The following is a 15,779-nucleotide window of genomic DNA, read 5'->3' as shown; positions in this document are numbered from 1 at the left end:
CTCTTTGTCTGAAATTTTTTTAACATATAGTTACTATTATTATTAGCGAGGACTAACAGTGTGTTTGGCAACCAGGATTTGGGAGGATTTCATGGGATTTGGATTTCAAAATCCTGTTTTTACTGTTTGGCAAGGTGATTCAAAAAAAAGAATTCGGATTTGTTTAGAATTTCATGGGATTTTCATGAGTATATCCAAATCCCATCAAATTTGATAAGATTTGATGGGATTTGGATTTTAAAAGCATACAATTACTTTTTTATCCGAAACATCATTCTCATCAACACATCATTCTCATCAATCAATTTTCTCCATAAAAAATTTCTACATGGTTAGAATTTTTTTTCCTTTTAACTTTTTTTAGAATTTGAAAGATTTCGTTTAAATTTTATAAGTTTCGTGTGTTATTTACTGATTAATATAATAAAAATTATAGTAATTATCAAAGCTTCTTTTTACGTTTAATAATTAATTTCATGTTAAAATTTGAAGTTGTTTGATGATTTTTTAATTATTATTTTATGTGCACTATGATTAATAAATAATAATTAATTTTTGAATTTACAAACACAAATAATAGAGAAAAATTATTAATTTCTAAACTTCTTTGGGTTATTCATGTTTATATAATTTCTAAGGGTATCTTAGTAAAACTTTAAAATTTCAAATTCGAATATTTTTTTCTCCAAATAAAAAATGGATTTGTAAATACAATTTTTAAATTTTAAACCAAACACCAAATGAAAATTTGAAATTTCAAATTCAATTTCAAATTCATGAAATCCTCCTGTATCCTGGTTGTAAAAAATACAGTAAATATTAAAAAACCCCATGACGATTTAAGAATACGTGTCAGCACCTAGTTAGTTAATTAGTTGTACACTTCATTTTATTTATTGAAATCACAGTTTCACCCCTAACTGTTTTTAATTTCCCCATGAATCCTCTAGTAAAAACCCAGGATTCTTCTCTCTCTACTTTACTCTCCCTCTATTCTCCTCCCTTTTCTCTCTCAAATCCCATAAATTCTTCTCTGATTTATCGATCGGACAATAGCAATCTCTCCAGCCATGACGATGATGACTCCTCAGCCGTTGGATGTAACTCCGCTTTATCCTTCTTCGCCACTTTCTCGCATTTTTCTCCCATTGTCACTATTGTGCCGTTTGTATCTATGTTATACTTCCATGTTTCAATCTGTAATATTCCGTAAATTTTGCCCTTTTTCGGTTTGATGCTGGGAATGATTTTTGTCTTGGTGGGGGCGTGTATCCGTGTGTTTGAGCTGATCGGTCTGTGATCGACTAGGGTTTTTGATTGCGAGGGGGGTTTAAGTTACTAAATTCGGTTTTTTCAAGTGCAATTGTGCAAGTTTAATGTGCTTGTTGAAGTTTGAGGTTTGAGATTGGGTGTTATTGGATCAAGATCGGTTTTTTATTTGTATGTTTTTTTTGCTCATGAAATTGTAGCAGCGGGAAGATGAAGAGATGCTGGTGCCACACTCGGATGTAGTAGAGGGTCCTCAGCCTTTAGTTGAAGGACCTCAGCCAATGGAAGGTGATCCTATGTACTCTATTGCTTGAGTTTTTTTATTTTTTTCTTTGGCAGAGAGTGTTTTGTACCTACTATAGTTCTTCACGTCAATTCATTGCGCTTGGCATTCAATATTTTAGGTTTTTCTGATTTGGTGCAATATAGGTTTGATGGAAATAACTGATTTTCTGAACTTTTACTGTATCTGTATTGAGTTTCTTTAGTGGTTTCAATTTCCCAGTGGCAACAGCAGACAATGCTGGAACTTTGGAAAACCAGGCGAGTGATGAGCCTCAGGCATCACGCTTCACGTGGGCAATAGAGAACTTTTCCCGAATGAATACGAAGAAGCTTTATTCTGACATCTTTGTTGTTGGGGGTTATAAATGGTAACTGAGAGTTCTAACTGTGTCTTTATGCCTTTCATTTAGATTGGAGTTTTTTCCTGGGGGAAATTATCCTGTTAATTTAACTTAATCGGACAATAATTATTCTTTAGAAAACTAGATTCATTTTTATTATACCACGTGTTTAAAAAATTGACCTGACTCCTTATTGACCTTTATTGATCTTTGCAGGCGTGTACTTATTTTCCCAAAGGGAAATAATGTGGATTATCTGTCGATGTATTTAGATGTTGCTGATTCAGCAAACTTGCCATATGGGTGGAATAGATACGCACAGTTTAGCCTGGCTATAGTTAATCATGTGCATAACAAGTATACAGTTAAAAAAGGTATCTCTTAGAGCTGACCTGTGTGCTCTCCTCTCATGTATGCCCGCCCCTGTTTATGATTACGCGCAGACAGGTGCCTTTAAATGTGTCTGTGCCTTTCAGTGGGAAGGGTATTGATGTTTCGTGATTGTTAACCGATTTAGTGAGGGTTACTTTTTAGTTGATGTAGTCGGATGTTCTGATTGACAATACGTGAGATTCCGTCTCAAAAGGGAAATGGAAAACAAACCGAACTTCCCAAAGATTTCTTTCTGCTGATTCTCTATTGTTTCATTAGATTCATCCCTTTGTTTTTGACAAAAAAACTAGTTGGATTCCCCATTTGGTTTGGACTTCCTCTCATGTGAAGAATGTAGCGTAATTACTGACAAGTTGGTTAGATTTTCACTTTGTGCTATAAACTAGGTATTTACTTACTGGAAAGCAAAATGATTTGTTTCTCCTTTTGAACGAACCATCAGTTGCATGAATTGCTGTGAATAGCATGATGTCATGATGTTAATCCTGTTTGTGGGTATCGCAGATACACAGCACCAGTTCAATCAAAGGGAGAGTGATTGGGGTTTCACATCGTTCATGCCTCTTAGTGAGCTTTATGACCCCAACAAGGGGTACCTCGTGAACGACACTTGTATTGTTGAAGCTGATGTTGCTGTACGTAAGGTTGTTGATTATTGGGCGTATGACTCAAAGAAGGAGACTGGCTATGTTGGACTTAAGAACCAGGGAGCAACTTGTTACATGAACTCTCTTCTCCAAACTTTGTATCATATTCCTTACTTCCGAAAGGTAGCAGTAGGTTTTCATGAAATAAGTTGCACCTTTTATCAAGTTTTTTAATATATGCTATTGTAGAAGGGTAAACTAAGTAGCCTCACTTGAAAAATGTTGAATCAGGCTGTATATCATATGCCAACAACTGAGAACGATAACCCAACGGGGAGCATACCTTTAGCTTTACAAAGTTTATTTTATAAGCTCCAATATAATGACACCAGCGTAGCTACAAAAGAATTGACGAAATCATTTGGATGGGACACATATGATTCCTTTATGCAGCATGATGTGCAAGAACTTAATAGAGTTTTATGTGAAAAGCTTGAAGACAAGATGAAGGTAATGCGTCGGACCTGCCTTCTTTTGATGTTCTTGTTGTTGATGTAGTTATACAAATTAATTTGCAAAACAGTGACATTTGTGTTATTGGACAGGGAACGGTTGTTGAAGGGACTATACAACAGCTGTTTGAGGGGCACCATATGAATTACATTGAATGCATCAATGTAGATTTTAAATCAACGCGAAAAGAATCATTTTACGGTATTTGCTGTTTCACAGACTAGTTAAATTCTCAGCATCGGAAGACAAATTTATCTTTTACAAGTGTCCATGTGGCAGATCTTCAGCTTGATGTGAAAGGCTGTAAGGATGTTTACGCTTCCTTTGACAAGTATGTGGAAGTTGAACGCCTTGAAGGAGACAACAAATACCATGCTGAAGACCATGGTTTGCAGGTATATTGCTACTTTTATTGATAACCGTTTAATTCACAAGTGTTGCCAAATGCTTATGCTTTCTGTACTCTGTAGATTAACGATGATTAAAAATGCGCGAAGCTGAAGGATATTAAGATACACAGGGTCCAAAGTTTGGTATTTTGAGAACTGAACCCCTAAACCGTAAAATCAACAGAACAAGCCTAGCAATAGCTTGTCAATTACTTCTACACTCTAATAAAATGTATCAAACTTTGTTGACTTTGGGAGTGTTTGCAACCTCTAAAAAAAAGTGTTTGCAAACACTTCCTTAATATTTTAGAGAAATTTCCCGATGTTGCGATCTATTCATAGTTTTTGAACTACTTGTAGAGTTGTAGATGACTGTCGCCTTTTGTAAAACAGTATCGATCATTTGATTAATCAGAGCGACACCTTAGTATGTTCATTAGTGAAAAAGATATTTGTTATGCTGTTGAAACTTTGTTTCCAATTTGATGGTTTTCCATGTGTGATGTGGCTTACTATTTGGGGTAGTGGGGAAAGGTGATGATTGTTATTTATGAGATTATAATAATTTTTTTTGTTTCATACTAATTCTTGTCTTGATTAATAATTTGATTTACATTTTATTTTGTCTCAATGCTGAATGACCTTTTATTTTGATGGACATTTTACTGAAAATTATTGTGTGAATCTTAGGATGCCAAGAAGGGTGTCTTGTTCATTGACTTCCCTCCAGTTCTCCAGCTGCAGTTAAAGCGGTTTGAGTATGATTTTATGAGAGATACAATGGTTAAGGTTAGATGTATAGCATGCATTTTATTCTCCTCTCCCTGTCGATCCGTTCACTGGTTAGTAGCTATTACTTGATTTTGGTCAACGTTTGATGGTTTTAGTGGTAATATATACTGGTATTTTTTTTCTTCTCACATTACCATTCTCTTTGCCCCTTTTTGGTATTTTCAGCAACCATTTGATGAATTCTGTAGTGCTACAGACAACTTTGAGTCAATTTCTGTTTTGTAGTAATTTTTTTACCTGTTTATTTATTAATTTGCTCGCCACTATTAATGAACTCAGAACAGCATCAGATTTTAGTTCTTCTTTCAAGTTTATCTTATTCTAATTTTTTTCTGTTACACTTACAGATATCTTTGTAGGTATTTTCTAGGTTTTGCTTTTGTGCTTCTGTTGGAGAGACTTTTGATCTATTAGTCTTTCATTAAATCCCCTTGTTCTTCTTCAGCAATAAGTGTAGTGCTCTAATCCTGAATCTGTTCTCACGGTATTTTTTGAATAGAATAACTGATTTCCATTCTACCTTTAATTTTTTTATTCTGCTGGTTGCTCTTGTTTAGTGGAGCTCCTAAAAGTAATTTATAGCGAGAATATGTTTCTCCGACACTTTTGACATCTGTTGTTGATGATGCTGTCTAAATTCTTATTCTGTCGAATTTCATGTTTCTCCAATTCCCACTTGAAAGTTGATTTAGCATGTGTTCATTATTTTGATATTTATACCTTCTTTTGAATTGGATTGCTTCGAGAAAAATCTGCTTAGAATTCATTACATATTATTGTGCTGATGTGATATGCTTATGCTTTTTTACTGATGATCTTATAAAGCTTTGGAGTTTGATTATATTTTAAAGAATTTGGTGTCTACCTTTGGTGCATCATTTGAAAAGTGCTTCATGGTTGCAGATAAATGACCGATATGAATTTCCTTTGGAACTTGATCTTGATAGAGACAATGGCAAGTATTTGTCACCAGAAGCAGATAAGAGTGTACGAAACATTTACATGCTTCACAGGTTATTATACCTCCTGGGCCATACCTATACGTTTCCCTCTCACTCTCTCTCTTCATATCCGTGGTTTACTGTGGGATTTTGTTATTGTTAGCATTAGGGTGAAAAATTATCATCAACTTCAAGAGTTATCAGAGATAGCCGTATGAAAAAGTATGTCTCATTTTTCATTTATCAGAATGAGCACGTCACCAGACTTCGAGGAATCCAATTTTGTTACTCAATCAAAATCTGCAGCCTCTTTGTATGCATTTGCACAATGCTCAGTCTCCTACTGCCCATGAAAACACAATGATTTATATTATTCTGAATCCATTCCTTCTTTAAGTGGCCAGACATGTTTTTTTATAAATAACTGTGGAGTTTAAGACAATTCAGGAACTTCTTGATTGTATCATCATCAACTATGTAAGCCATATTGGTTTTTGAAAATATTTATGTGCTTAAAACCATTTTTTTCTTGCTTGTGATTAATTTATCAACGAGCACATTAATTTATCAACGATCACGTGGTCAATTATTTTCGTGATGTTGATGGTTAACATTATGTATGAGTTGTAATGGTATTTGAGTTGTGATCCTGGTATATCATGATTGATTGTTTGGAGTGAAATATCACTATCCTAGTAGCAAGATAGAGATGACAGAAGGTTTTCTGCTCACTGATCTTTGAAGACTAGAAATCTGTATACCCTTTCTCTGTATTGTCTGCAGGAGTTGTAGTTTGTGAATTATTTCGTTTTCACGATTCTTTTACTTAACCTTTGTGCTTTTCATTCTTACATATTACCTTCCCAACAGTGTTTTGGTTCATAGTGGTGGTGTGCATGGTGGACATTATTATGCTTTCATCAGGCCGACGCTTTCTGATCAGTGGTATGTGTCAATACTTCTGGAGAATCACAGTCCCCCTGCGCCCCCGCCCCCCACGGAGCACTGACTTACACATGCTTTTACTTGTGAGAATGTGATTGATCTAATCGAATTTTCCATTTCAATCATTGTGAAGTAATAGATATGCTGTTTTTGGAAATCATCCATCAGTTCACTTGTTTTTGGTTCCTCAGCGACCAATCACCTTTTCACCATTTTATATATCTGCCTACCTTTATATGCTGTATCATGAGATTGTGCTTTTATGTTTGCTTAGAACTTTACAAACCTGCTCGAGGGTCATTTTATCTTTTTATGGTTCCGTTTACAGGTATAAATTTGATGATGAGAGGGTCACTAAAGAAGACGTGAAAAGGGCATTAGAGGAGCAGTATGGTGGCGAGGAAGAGGTGATATTCTTGCCTTTCGATTTTCATCCCTGCATTTCTCAATTTGTATGTTTTCTCACCTTCACTTTATCCTGCAGTTGCCACAGACAAATCCTGGCTACAATAACACTCCATTTAAATTTACTAAGTACTCAAATGCATACATGCTTGTCTATATACGTGTGAGTGACAAGGATAAGATAATTTGCAATGTGGATGAAAAAGACATTGCAGAACATCTTCGGGTAAAGTTTGCAGTTGTACTTACAGATCTCACTCACTAAACATATTGTTTTATACATAATTTTGACATTAAATATCATGCACCTGCTCATTTCAGATAAGACTGAAAAAGGAACAAGAAGAAAAAGAAGACAAGCGAAGATATAAAGCTCAGGCTCACCTTTATACTATTATCAAGGTTATTGTTTCTTACCCTCATTTAAAATTGATTACCACATTTCTTGAAATTGGTCACCGAAGGAGTATGCGTTGATGTTTGCAGGTTGCGCGGGATGAGGACTTGAGGGAACAGATTGGAAAGGATATATATTTTGATCTTGTTGATCACGATAAAGTCCGTAACTTTCGAATTCGGAAACAGATGTCTTTTAACCTTTTCAAGGTAATGTCTTGTCCCTTTTATTTATTTTGATTAAAGAATTAGAGAGATACGAGTTCTTCAATGACTGAAATATTGTTGTTTGGGGGAAGGTTAGCCTGTTGCCCAGTTCAATAAATGGTGATTGATTGACTGACTAGCCAAAGTCACTTAAATTGTACTTTTGGTGAACCTAGAGGGTAAGGAAAAGTCAATATAATAACATCACATAATTGAGGTCGTTTATTAGGATTTGTACCTTCACGGTTTCGATTTGGATATGGATCTTGACAGGCTGGGACTGAAAAGGAAGCCAAGGATTTGTGGAGTTCAGTAACTGTATGAAGGTTTGTTTCTGTATTTGGGAAATAGGGGCCACGAGTGCTGAAATTGCGGTAACACCTCAAAGAGAGTGCTTTGAGAATCTGTGATGCTGATATTCAGCTGATGGACCAACAATAAAGCATCGTTTTAGGCGGATGTGATGGAGTAAAAATATGATTGAAAACCACGTCAACGTCTTTATGCTGGGGCTCTTCAGCAAACCTGATCTACAATCACAAGTAGTTAAGGCAATTTTAACCTATCGGAATCCCAACTAGTCAAGAAAATTAAGTCTGCAATTTTTTGAAGGACCTAAGCATGAGTGGTGATAAATGTGGACGACAATATTTATTATCCTTTCCAGGAAAAGATTTTAAATTAAAATCAACTAAGTTTCTTGGTTAACATAGTTTAATTATATAGTAGCACTGACATGGTGGGTTCAAGAAAGATCTACCGACAAAATGAGATTTTACATGCATCTATACTGCAGACCTAACCAAATAGTAATATTATTAGCTTACATGTTTTTAGTGGCCTAGATGTGATGATCTTTTGTGATATCTTCTCAGGGAGCTGCTATTGTGTTTTTGGTTTGAATGTACTCTACTATTTCATTGGATCTTTATTTTTTCTTGTGTTATTTTTGTTCTCACTTAATCGTGACCTAAATAAGAAAAATGTCTTAAAAATACAAAGTAACTGTATGAAGACAATAGTGTTTATGTTCTTTATCTGATCAAGTGAGAGGAATTTTGTTGTGAAACTTCACACCTGACTGTTAAAATAGTATGATATTAACATAAAGCAGATGACTGTTTCAAACTTCTTTTTACATAAAAATATGAGTTTTTTCGTTTTTCCTTCCCTTTACATTACCAAGACAATTTTCTCCACTGCCACTCATTTATGCCTAACTATTGTTTTCACGTTGTTCTCTTGCCACCATTACCTTTAATACCATCCTGGTATTAAATATGATGGTCTATACTGCACATTGATCGAAATGCTATGGCTCATGCTGATTTATAATGTAAAATATTTGAGTTGTACCGTTACTAACAACCATAACATTTGGTACATTGGCTAGCACTTGATCATATAAAAGGTGTACAAGAAAATCAATTCCAAACAAACCAAGTGAGAGTTAAAGATGGTCATAATGTTGCAAATCACATCTTCTAAGTCTTATAATAGTTAAAACACCATATTTTGATTGATATTTTTATTTAGGCAACTACATAGGGTAGTAGGGCCCTTCATGCATTTTATTCTTACTTCTAATGTAGGCATCTTTATTCTAACTTCTAATGTTGCATCCTTACATAAAATGTTAATATATGTATTCTATAACGCTTCAAAATTTTCTGACACTGCACAGGGGGTTGAAAAAATATTAATTTGTTTTTTAAGTTTTTTCCTCTTTCATCACATGTATTTTGGATTTACTACACTATTGTCCTTGTTTACTTTATTTATCATAACAAACTAAGGCATTTCTATTCCTTTTTCTTTTTCTTGTTTAATGCTACTTAAATTTGTGATTTATGATTGCAGGAGGAAGTTGCCAAAGAACTCGGTGTACCGGTTCAATTTCAACGTTTTTGGATCTGGGCAAAGAGGCAGAACCATACTTATCGTCCAAACAGGCCCTTGACTCTGCAAGAGGAAGCACAAACTGTAAATATTTTTAACTTGTGTCTTTCATTTTCTATTTATAGACACACATGTAAATATTTTTAAAGAAGTAGGCAAATATGTAGTTTCCTGTTTCTTCTTATAATTTATTTAGAGAAACCATTTATTTGGTAGAATTATGGATATATCATATATGTTATAGCATTAAGGACGCTTATCAGCTTCGGCAAGTCCTTGTCAGCTTCTTATACTCTGTTTTTTTGCTCATTGTTCAACCATCCCTCATATGCATCTGGAGATCACCAGTCTTGTTTCATATTTTGATGATTGACTAAGTTGATTTTGTTTTGTCTGATTTCCTTTTGCTTTGGTTACTATATAATGTCTATTTGTGGGAGCCGTACGCGTTACCATCTACTTCATTCAACTTTTCTTTGCTAAATATTTGAAATTTTAATTAGCTTTTAACAAATGTTGTGCAGGTTGGAGCGTTGAGGGAAGTTTCTAACAAAGCCCACAATGCAGAATTGAAGTTGTTTTTGGAAGTAGAATATGGACCAGTATGTTTTAACCACATTTGAGATAATCTTGACATTGGGAATTTTAAAGGTGAACAAATTGAGGAATTTTTGCTGTTCCTGTTCTAACTGATTCTGTTGCAATGAATGTATAGGATTTACATCCTATTCCTCCACCAGAAAAAATAAAGGAAGATATTCTGCTGTTTTTTAAACTTTATGATCCTGAGAAAGAAGAGCTTCGGTAATTTTCTTCTAAAGTGTACTTTATTCCACTTTCTTAAAGTGCATGCTATTTTACTTGTGATAATTGTGAATTCCAGATATGTTGGGAGGCTTTTTGTGAAAAGCTCTGGCAAGCCTATCGAGATCCTAACAAAGCTAAATGAACTGGCTGGATTTGCTCCTGATGAAGAGATTGAAATCTTTGAGGTCTGTCTGATCTTCAAGATAAAATTTGCAGTTTGATGCAAAATGGTCTTGTAGCAAGACCATATGCATGATATCTGCTATCTCAAGCATATCTAATTTTTTTTTTTTTCAATTCTCTTGTTTACCATTTCTTTAGGAAATTAAATACGAGCCATCTGTTATGTGTGAACGCCTTGATAAAAGAGCTTCATTTCGTTTTAGTCAGGTACGTATTTTGTTGTATTTTTAATCTGTAGAACCATATTCATTTGTTAGTTTTTTTTTATTAATCTTGTTTCTGCTCTTTCTGCAAGATTGAAGATGGGGATATTATTTGCTTCCAGAAAAGGCCTCATCCTGAAAGTGAAGAATTTTCTAGATTTCCTGATGTCCCCTTATTTTTGGAATATGTGAAGAATCGCCAGGTTAATCTTATTATTTCAAATAACATTGAAAGCCTTTTTGAGTGATAAACATACACCTGATGCATCATTTGGGATGATATATTCTTTGTTTACATTTAGAACATCTTTTCAGCAACTTGTATATAATTTTGTCGATGCGCACTTTGCTTATCTTCTTTCAGTTCAATTTTTTTGGACTTTTTAGTGGCTTCTATCTTTCCTTCTTTATAAAATCCTCTCACTATGTTGGTCTAACCGAAAAGCTTCTCCTTTCTCCCTCTTCCATGTGCCCCTTCTGATGGAATTTTATTCCAGTTCAATGTTTTTCCTTCCTTTTCACACTCTTTCGTTATATTTTTATTCCTTACAGGTCGTGCATTTTCGAGCACTGGAAAGGCCCAAGGAAGATGAATTTTTCCTTGAGTTGTGAGTATTATTGTATTCTGTTGACTGATGAGGACTGCAAGTTGTTACTAGGTCTCTGTTGCCATTTTTTTAGCAAACTTGTTTGTGATCAAGTTGATAAATAATCTATAGGTCAAAGAATCACACTTATGATGACGTTGTGGAAAGGGTTGCCCAGCGCCTTGGCTTGGATGATCCATCAAAAATTCGGCTTACGCCTCACAATTGCTATTCCCAGCAACCGAAACCCAATCCTATCAAATATAGAGCAGTTGACCATTTATTAGACATGCTAGTCCACTACAATCAGGTAGCTCTGACAGAAAGGTTTATGGCTTTTTTCTTTTTATTTATGGGTTGTAGAGAGTAGAGGCCGGTGTAAGAGGTGTGGAGTGTTGATATTACTGGAGGAATAATATTATTTTGGTATCTTGTGGTAGATATCAGATATATTGTACTATGAAGTGCTGGACATTCCTCTTCCAGAACTGCAATGTCTGAAAACGCTGAAAGTTGCCTTTCATCATGCCATAAAGGATGAGGTGACATTATTCTAATGCTCCTGTATTAACTTCCTTTGTTTACTTGAGTTGTGTAAAATTATTGTTCTATTTTTACATTTTCCATTGCAGGCCCTAATTCTCAATATTCGGTTGCCAAAACAAAGCACTGTAGGAGATGTTCTTAATGAGATTAAAACAAAGGTTAGCTCAGTCCTCTTCTGTGAGTTGGTTGTTTTGTAAGCTGTCAAGTTTAAAAATGTAAAACTGCTTATTTCAGTCATAGTTGTCTCGTTGAAAATTGTTGTTCAAAACATAAGTTAACCTGTGCTTTTGACTGATTCCTTCCCCATGATCGTAACTCCCCTCCTGCCAAGGGTTATTTTTGTTCTATTAACCTTGTAGGCAAGTTTTACTCGGTGGCGGTTTCTTCTCAGATAAATAATTGAGAAACTTCATAAAAAAATTATGTCTCATATCTTTGGCATAAATTGATAGGTAGATTTGTCTCATCCAACTGCTGAACTTAGGTTGCTTGAAGTTTTCTATCACAAGATTTACAAGGTGACATATTCTACTTTTTGACATTGTTTTGTTCTTGAGATTTTGGTAAAAGTTTTGGTGGTCATATGATTTTCTTTCTTCCTTGAAATCATCAAGTGCAGAGACTCCTTGAGGAGGATTTCACATATTTTCCTTTATCGTGGGTCTATTTTTTCCCACATGTCAACAATAGTATTTCTAACTCGGATCTTTGTTTGGCTTCAGAAATAGTACCAGGGGAATTACCCCTCGACTTGGAGAGCATATAATTGATTATCCATTTATTACTTATAAGGATTTATTTTTTATATTTTATTTTGCTATGATTTTATCTCTTGTGATATAAGCCAATTTCCACTTTCTTGATTTTCAGATCTTTCCGATTAACGAGAAGATTGAGAACATAAATGATCAGTACTGGACGTTACGTGCTGAGGAGGTGAATTCTTTTTCCAATATCTTTTCTTATGCTGTTGGGTGTTGATTTTTATTTTTAGTTGTCCATACCATCGAACCTTGTTGTATGACTCCCAAAAATGAATAATATGATTTACGGCATGAATTCTGAACACAGACTGGCAAACAAAAACAACCTTAGCTGTTTTAGGAAAAAACCTCTCATGGTGTTTAAATTTATAATTTTTTTTTTCATTTTCATTTGTCATGTAATTTTTTCGTACATTGTAAGAAAGTATGACTTATCATATCAGTTTATTATTGCAAGTTATATTCCAAGATTTGTTGCTCTTATAGATTCCAGAAGAAGAAAAGAACATTGGGCCCAACGATCGTTTGATTCATGTTTACCATTTCACAAAGGAGAGCGCTCAGAATCAAGTGGTACATATGACTTGCTTGATAAAATGATAAATTCCATTTGATACTGTTTGGTGGTTTGGCAAAGTTACTGTTTTGTGACAATGAGGAGCTTGGAAGATACATATTCAGTGTTCTTTGATGTAATCAGGTATTTAATTGTTCTTTTATTTCCTAAACAGCAAGTTCAAAATTTCGGGGATCCTTTCTTTCTGGTCATCCACGAAGGTGAAAGACTAGAAGATGTTAAATTGCGCATTCAAAGAAGATTGCAAGTTCCTGATGAAGAATTTTCTAAGGTATGTAAATTATGTTCCATTCTCCTGTTAGAGCTGCAGATATCCTTGTTATTCAATTATATCTGCTAAAAATATTTCCATTGTTTTGTTTGATTTTTAAAACAATGTTCTGATCATTGGGCTATTTACTTAAAAATTCAGTGGAAGTTTGCGTTTCTATCGTTGGGACGTCCAGAGTATCTTGAGGATTCTGACGTTGTCTCTAGTCGTTTTCAGGTCACAGTTTTTCTTTGAGTCGTTTATCACATATATTTATCATAACTATTAAATTATTACTTTTCCCTGGAAGTTCAATAACGACTGAAGGATCATGTACTTCTCTTTTCCAGAGGAGAGAGGTTTATGGTGCTTGGGAGCACTACCTGGGTATAGAGCATTCGGACACAACTCCCAAAAGAGCTTATGCTGCGAACCAGGTAATAGCTCCAGAATGCCATATTTTATAATCAGTTATTTCCAGATCAAATGTTTGATAATGATCCAATGCTATACACAAATTGAAAATCCTTTAATCGTTTATATCTGTTGTATCGATGAAATATTGGATGCAATGCACATGTTTCCTTTTTTTTTTCTTTTCCCCTGTCCGTTACACTTGCCTCGTTCGGTAAAGACTGTTAAGTTAACCTTGATCATGATCCCCAAACTTAGAACTTCTTGGCTCCTTTCTGATCATGCAGAACCGCCACACGTTTGAGAAACCAGTGAAAATATACAATTAACTTGGAATTTCACTAGTCCGAAATGCCCATATTGGTACCAAAGCCTAGACGAGGCAAAGATCTTATGGTGGATATCGAAGGAGACGACATGAAAGAAAAAGGTGAAATGCGTGATGCTTTGGTGGTGTTTTTCGCTATTGCTTATGTTTTTGACTCGAATGGGATGGGATGGGATGGGATGGGAGAGCCTGCGCTCTTAGATGTATTATTCTTTTTGTGGTGAGTAGATATAGTGCTTCTCATCCTGCCACAGTATCCTGCTTCAAGTAGTTTGAAATTTTTTACATTTTTTCTCTCATCTAATTTTTGTTTAAAATACATAATATGAGGTTTTCTATTGACGGGGTTGTAAAGTGGTTATAGTTAGGCCTTCTCTTTTATATTTGTGTTCACATCTTTCTTGTTTAAAAATGTTCCGTGTGAAATTGGGGTATATATATATATATATATATATATATGTATAATTCTGTAAGGATACAGTTATAATACGTTTGAGCATAGAGATACTTGTTTTCGGAAGAAATCATCTACGACACAATATCGTACGCATTACACCGAACCCATTAAAATTGACCAAAGTGAATTGACAAAGGAAAGAAATGGAGGAACTGAGGATACTCAGCTTGAGTGATAATCGAAATAAAACATCCATTTATCTACATCTACTTGATGTAGTATAAGATACAGTATATTGTGCAATGAAATATTTCATACATATCATTTGTTTCGGGTTTTGAGGAAAATCATTATTTAAAAGTTGGAAATCATGGTGTCCGACAATAATTTTTGTGAAATTGCTTATATATATTATTAATTTAGAAATATTTATAAATTGACTTTGAACACATGAATATTTTTTCGACAGGATATTCTTTCCCTAGTATTCTTATTGATTTGGGAACAGAGAGAGACATAATAAAACAAAAAATGAGCATCAAATTTATTAAGAAATCATTTTCGTATGATTATACTTTATAAAAATATTGATATTTGGCTGTCCATTTTCCTTGAGAAACGCTAAAAAACGCAGCATTGTGATTGCAAACCAGTTCGGTATTTGAAGTGTGTTCTTACAAGATGCTTGAACCATCGCCGTCCAGTGATTGCAAACCAGTTCAGCACTGTGAAAGCCTCTTTCAGCAAGCATGAGCCGATCATTCAATATGCGTCTCCACCGAGTAGAAAATTCACCCAGGCTCTGATCCCCTCTAAGTTTCTGCAGTGAAAAATCCTATCACAATGCCCACAGTTCATTTTCCTTTCCGACTTCAAAAGAATGTGAAGTTCAAATAAGTGAAGAAAGTTGATATTCAAGTTTCAGAACGCTGAGAACTGAAAGTAGTTTTTTCATCCAACCTCGGCTTCCTCCTCAGTGTCAGCAGCAGCATGAGCAAATTCTTCAATGTCAGCAGCTATGGATCGTGATGATACGAGTATAGTCCCGGCCGCAGCTTCCGACACCGGCACTGAAGGGATGCCCTGAAATTTCATCGTCACCCTCGGATCATTTAAGTCCAGTTTCTCATCGTCTTCAGCTCTGGTCCACTCGGGGCTAAGTGGGTCCAACACATTCATAACAGCCCCCTCTCTATATCTATCACCACCACCCTCGGTGTACAGGCCAACCCGTGCGCCACCGCACTCCACAGCCCGATACCTCGACATCTCTCGCGGCGGAGAAAAATCCCCACGCAGCACTTAATATCCACCCGAGCACAAACTTAGTTTTTTTTTTGTCAGAATCAATTGTAACATCA

The 15,779-nt window shown here is 35.1% G+C and overlaps 2 protein-coding genes across 4 annotated transcripts; one reads left to right on the top strand and one right to left on the bottom strand.

The window, feature by feature from the left end:
• The first annotated feature begins 943 nt into the window (after window positions 1-943).
• Window positions 944-14,409, top strand: LOC142545980 (ubiquitin C-terminal hydrolase 12-like). 2 transcript variants are annotated; one of them, XM_075653445.1, is made up of 32 exons: window positions 944-1,100; window positions 1,470-1,557; window positions 1,775-1,922; window positions 2,112-2,269; window positions 2,793-3,058; window positions 3,167-3,385; window positions 3,481-3,589; window positions 3,668-3,783; window positions 4,468-4,566; window positions 5,473-5,582; window positions 6,381-6,455; window positions 6,784-6,862; window positions 6,940-7,086; window positions 7,182-7,262; window positions 7,347-7,466; window positions 9,324-9,446; window positions 9,887-9,964; window positions 10,078-10,166; window positions 10,246-10,354; window positions 10,491-10,559; window positions 10,648-10,758; window positions 11,108-11,163; window positions 11,275-11,452; window positions 11,583-11,684; window positions 11,775-11,846; window positions 12,141-12,206; window positions 12,559-12,624; window positions 12,939-13,025; window positions 13,184-13,300; window positions 13,442-13,516; window positions 13,630-13,716; window positions 13,981-14,409. In XM_075653445.1, the coding sequence occupies exons 1-32, from the start codon at window positions 1,071-1,073 to the stop codon at window positions 14,020-14,022; spliced, it is 3,372 nt and encodes a 1,123-aa protein (XP_075509560.1). In that variant the 5' UTR covers window positions 944-1,070; the 3' UTR covers window positions 14,023-14,409. The 2 variants fall into 2 exon arrangements, with proteins under 2 accessions (XP_075509560.1, XP_075509561.1); XM_075653446.1 differs by having other exon boundaries at window positions 949-1,100; window positions 1,473-1,557.
• Window positions 14,410-14,946: 537 nt separating this feature from the next.
• On the bottom strand, window positions 14,947-15,748 carry LOC142544669 (uncharacterized). Of its 2 annotated transcripts, none has more exons than XM_075651703.1 (2): window positions 15,379-15,748; window positions 14,947-15,288 (listed from the first exon to the last, which is right to left on the bottom strand). In XM_075651703.1, the coding sequence occupies exons 1-2, from the start codon at window positions 15,685-15,687 to the stop codon at window positions 15,181-15,183; spliced, it is 417 nt and encodes a 138-aa protein (XP_075507818.1). In that variant the 5' UTR covers window positions 15,688-15,748; the 3' UTR covers window positions 14,947-15,180. The 2 variants fall into 2 exon arrangements, with proteins under 2 accessions (XP_075507818.1, XP_075507817.1); XM_075651702.1 differs by having other exon boundaries at window positions 14,947-15,238.
• Window positions 15,749-15,779: the final 31 nt, after the last annotated feature.

The sequence above is a fragment of the Primulina tabacum genome, chromosome 5 (genome assembly GCF_025594145.1).
Source record: "Primulina tabacum isolate GXHZ01 chromosome 5, ASM2559414v2, whole genome shotgun sequence".
Taxonomy (NCBI): Eukaryota; Viridiplantae; Streptophyta; class Magnoliopsida; order Lamiales; family Gesneriaceae; genus Primulina; species Primulina tabacum.
This window is presented reverse-complemented; position numbering and strand designations above follow the sequence as displayed.

Excerpts from the sequence above, each read along its gene's own strand:
- LOC142544669 (XM_075651702.1), bottom strand. The coding sequence starts at position 15,687 with ATGTCGAGGTATCGGGCTGTGGAGTGCGGTGGCGCACGGGTTGGCCTG. Across the intron at positions 15,239-15,378 it reads ACACTGAGGAGGAAGCCGAG|AAACTTAGAGGGGATCAGAG; the intron begins GTTGGATGAAAA and ends TTTTCACTGCAG.
- LOC142545980 (XM_075653445.1), top strand. The coding sequence starts at position 1,071 with ATGACGATGATGACTCCTCAGCCGTTGGAT. Across the intron at positions 3,386-3,480 it reads AGCTTGAAGACAAGATGAAG|GGAACGGTTGTTGAAGGGAC; the intron begins GTAATGCGTCGG and ends GTTATTGGACAG. Across the intron at positions 5,583-6,380 it reads AACATTTACATGCTTCACAG|TGTTTTGGTTCATAGTGGTG; the intron begins GTTATTATACCT and ends CCTTCCCAACAG.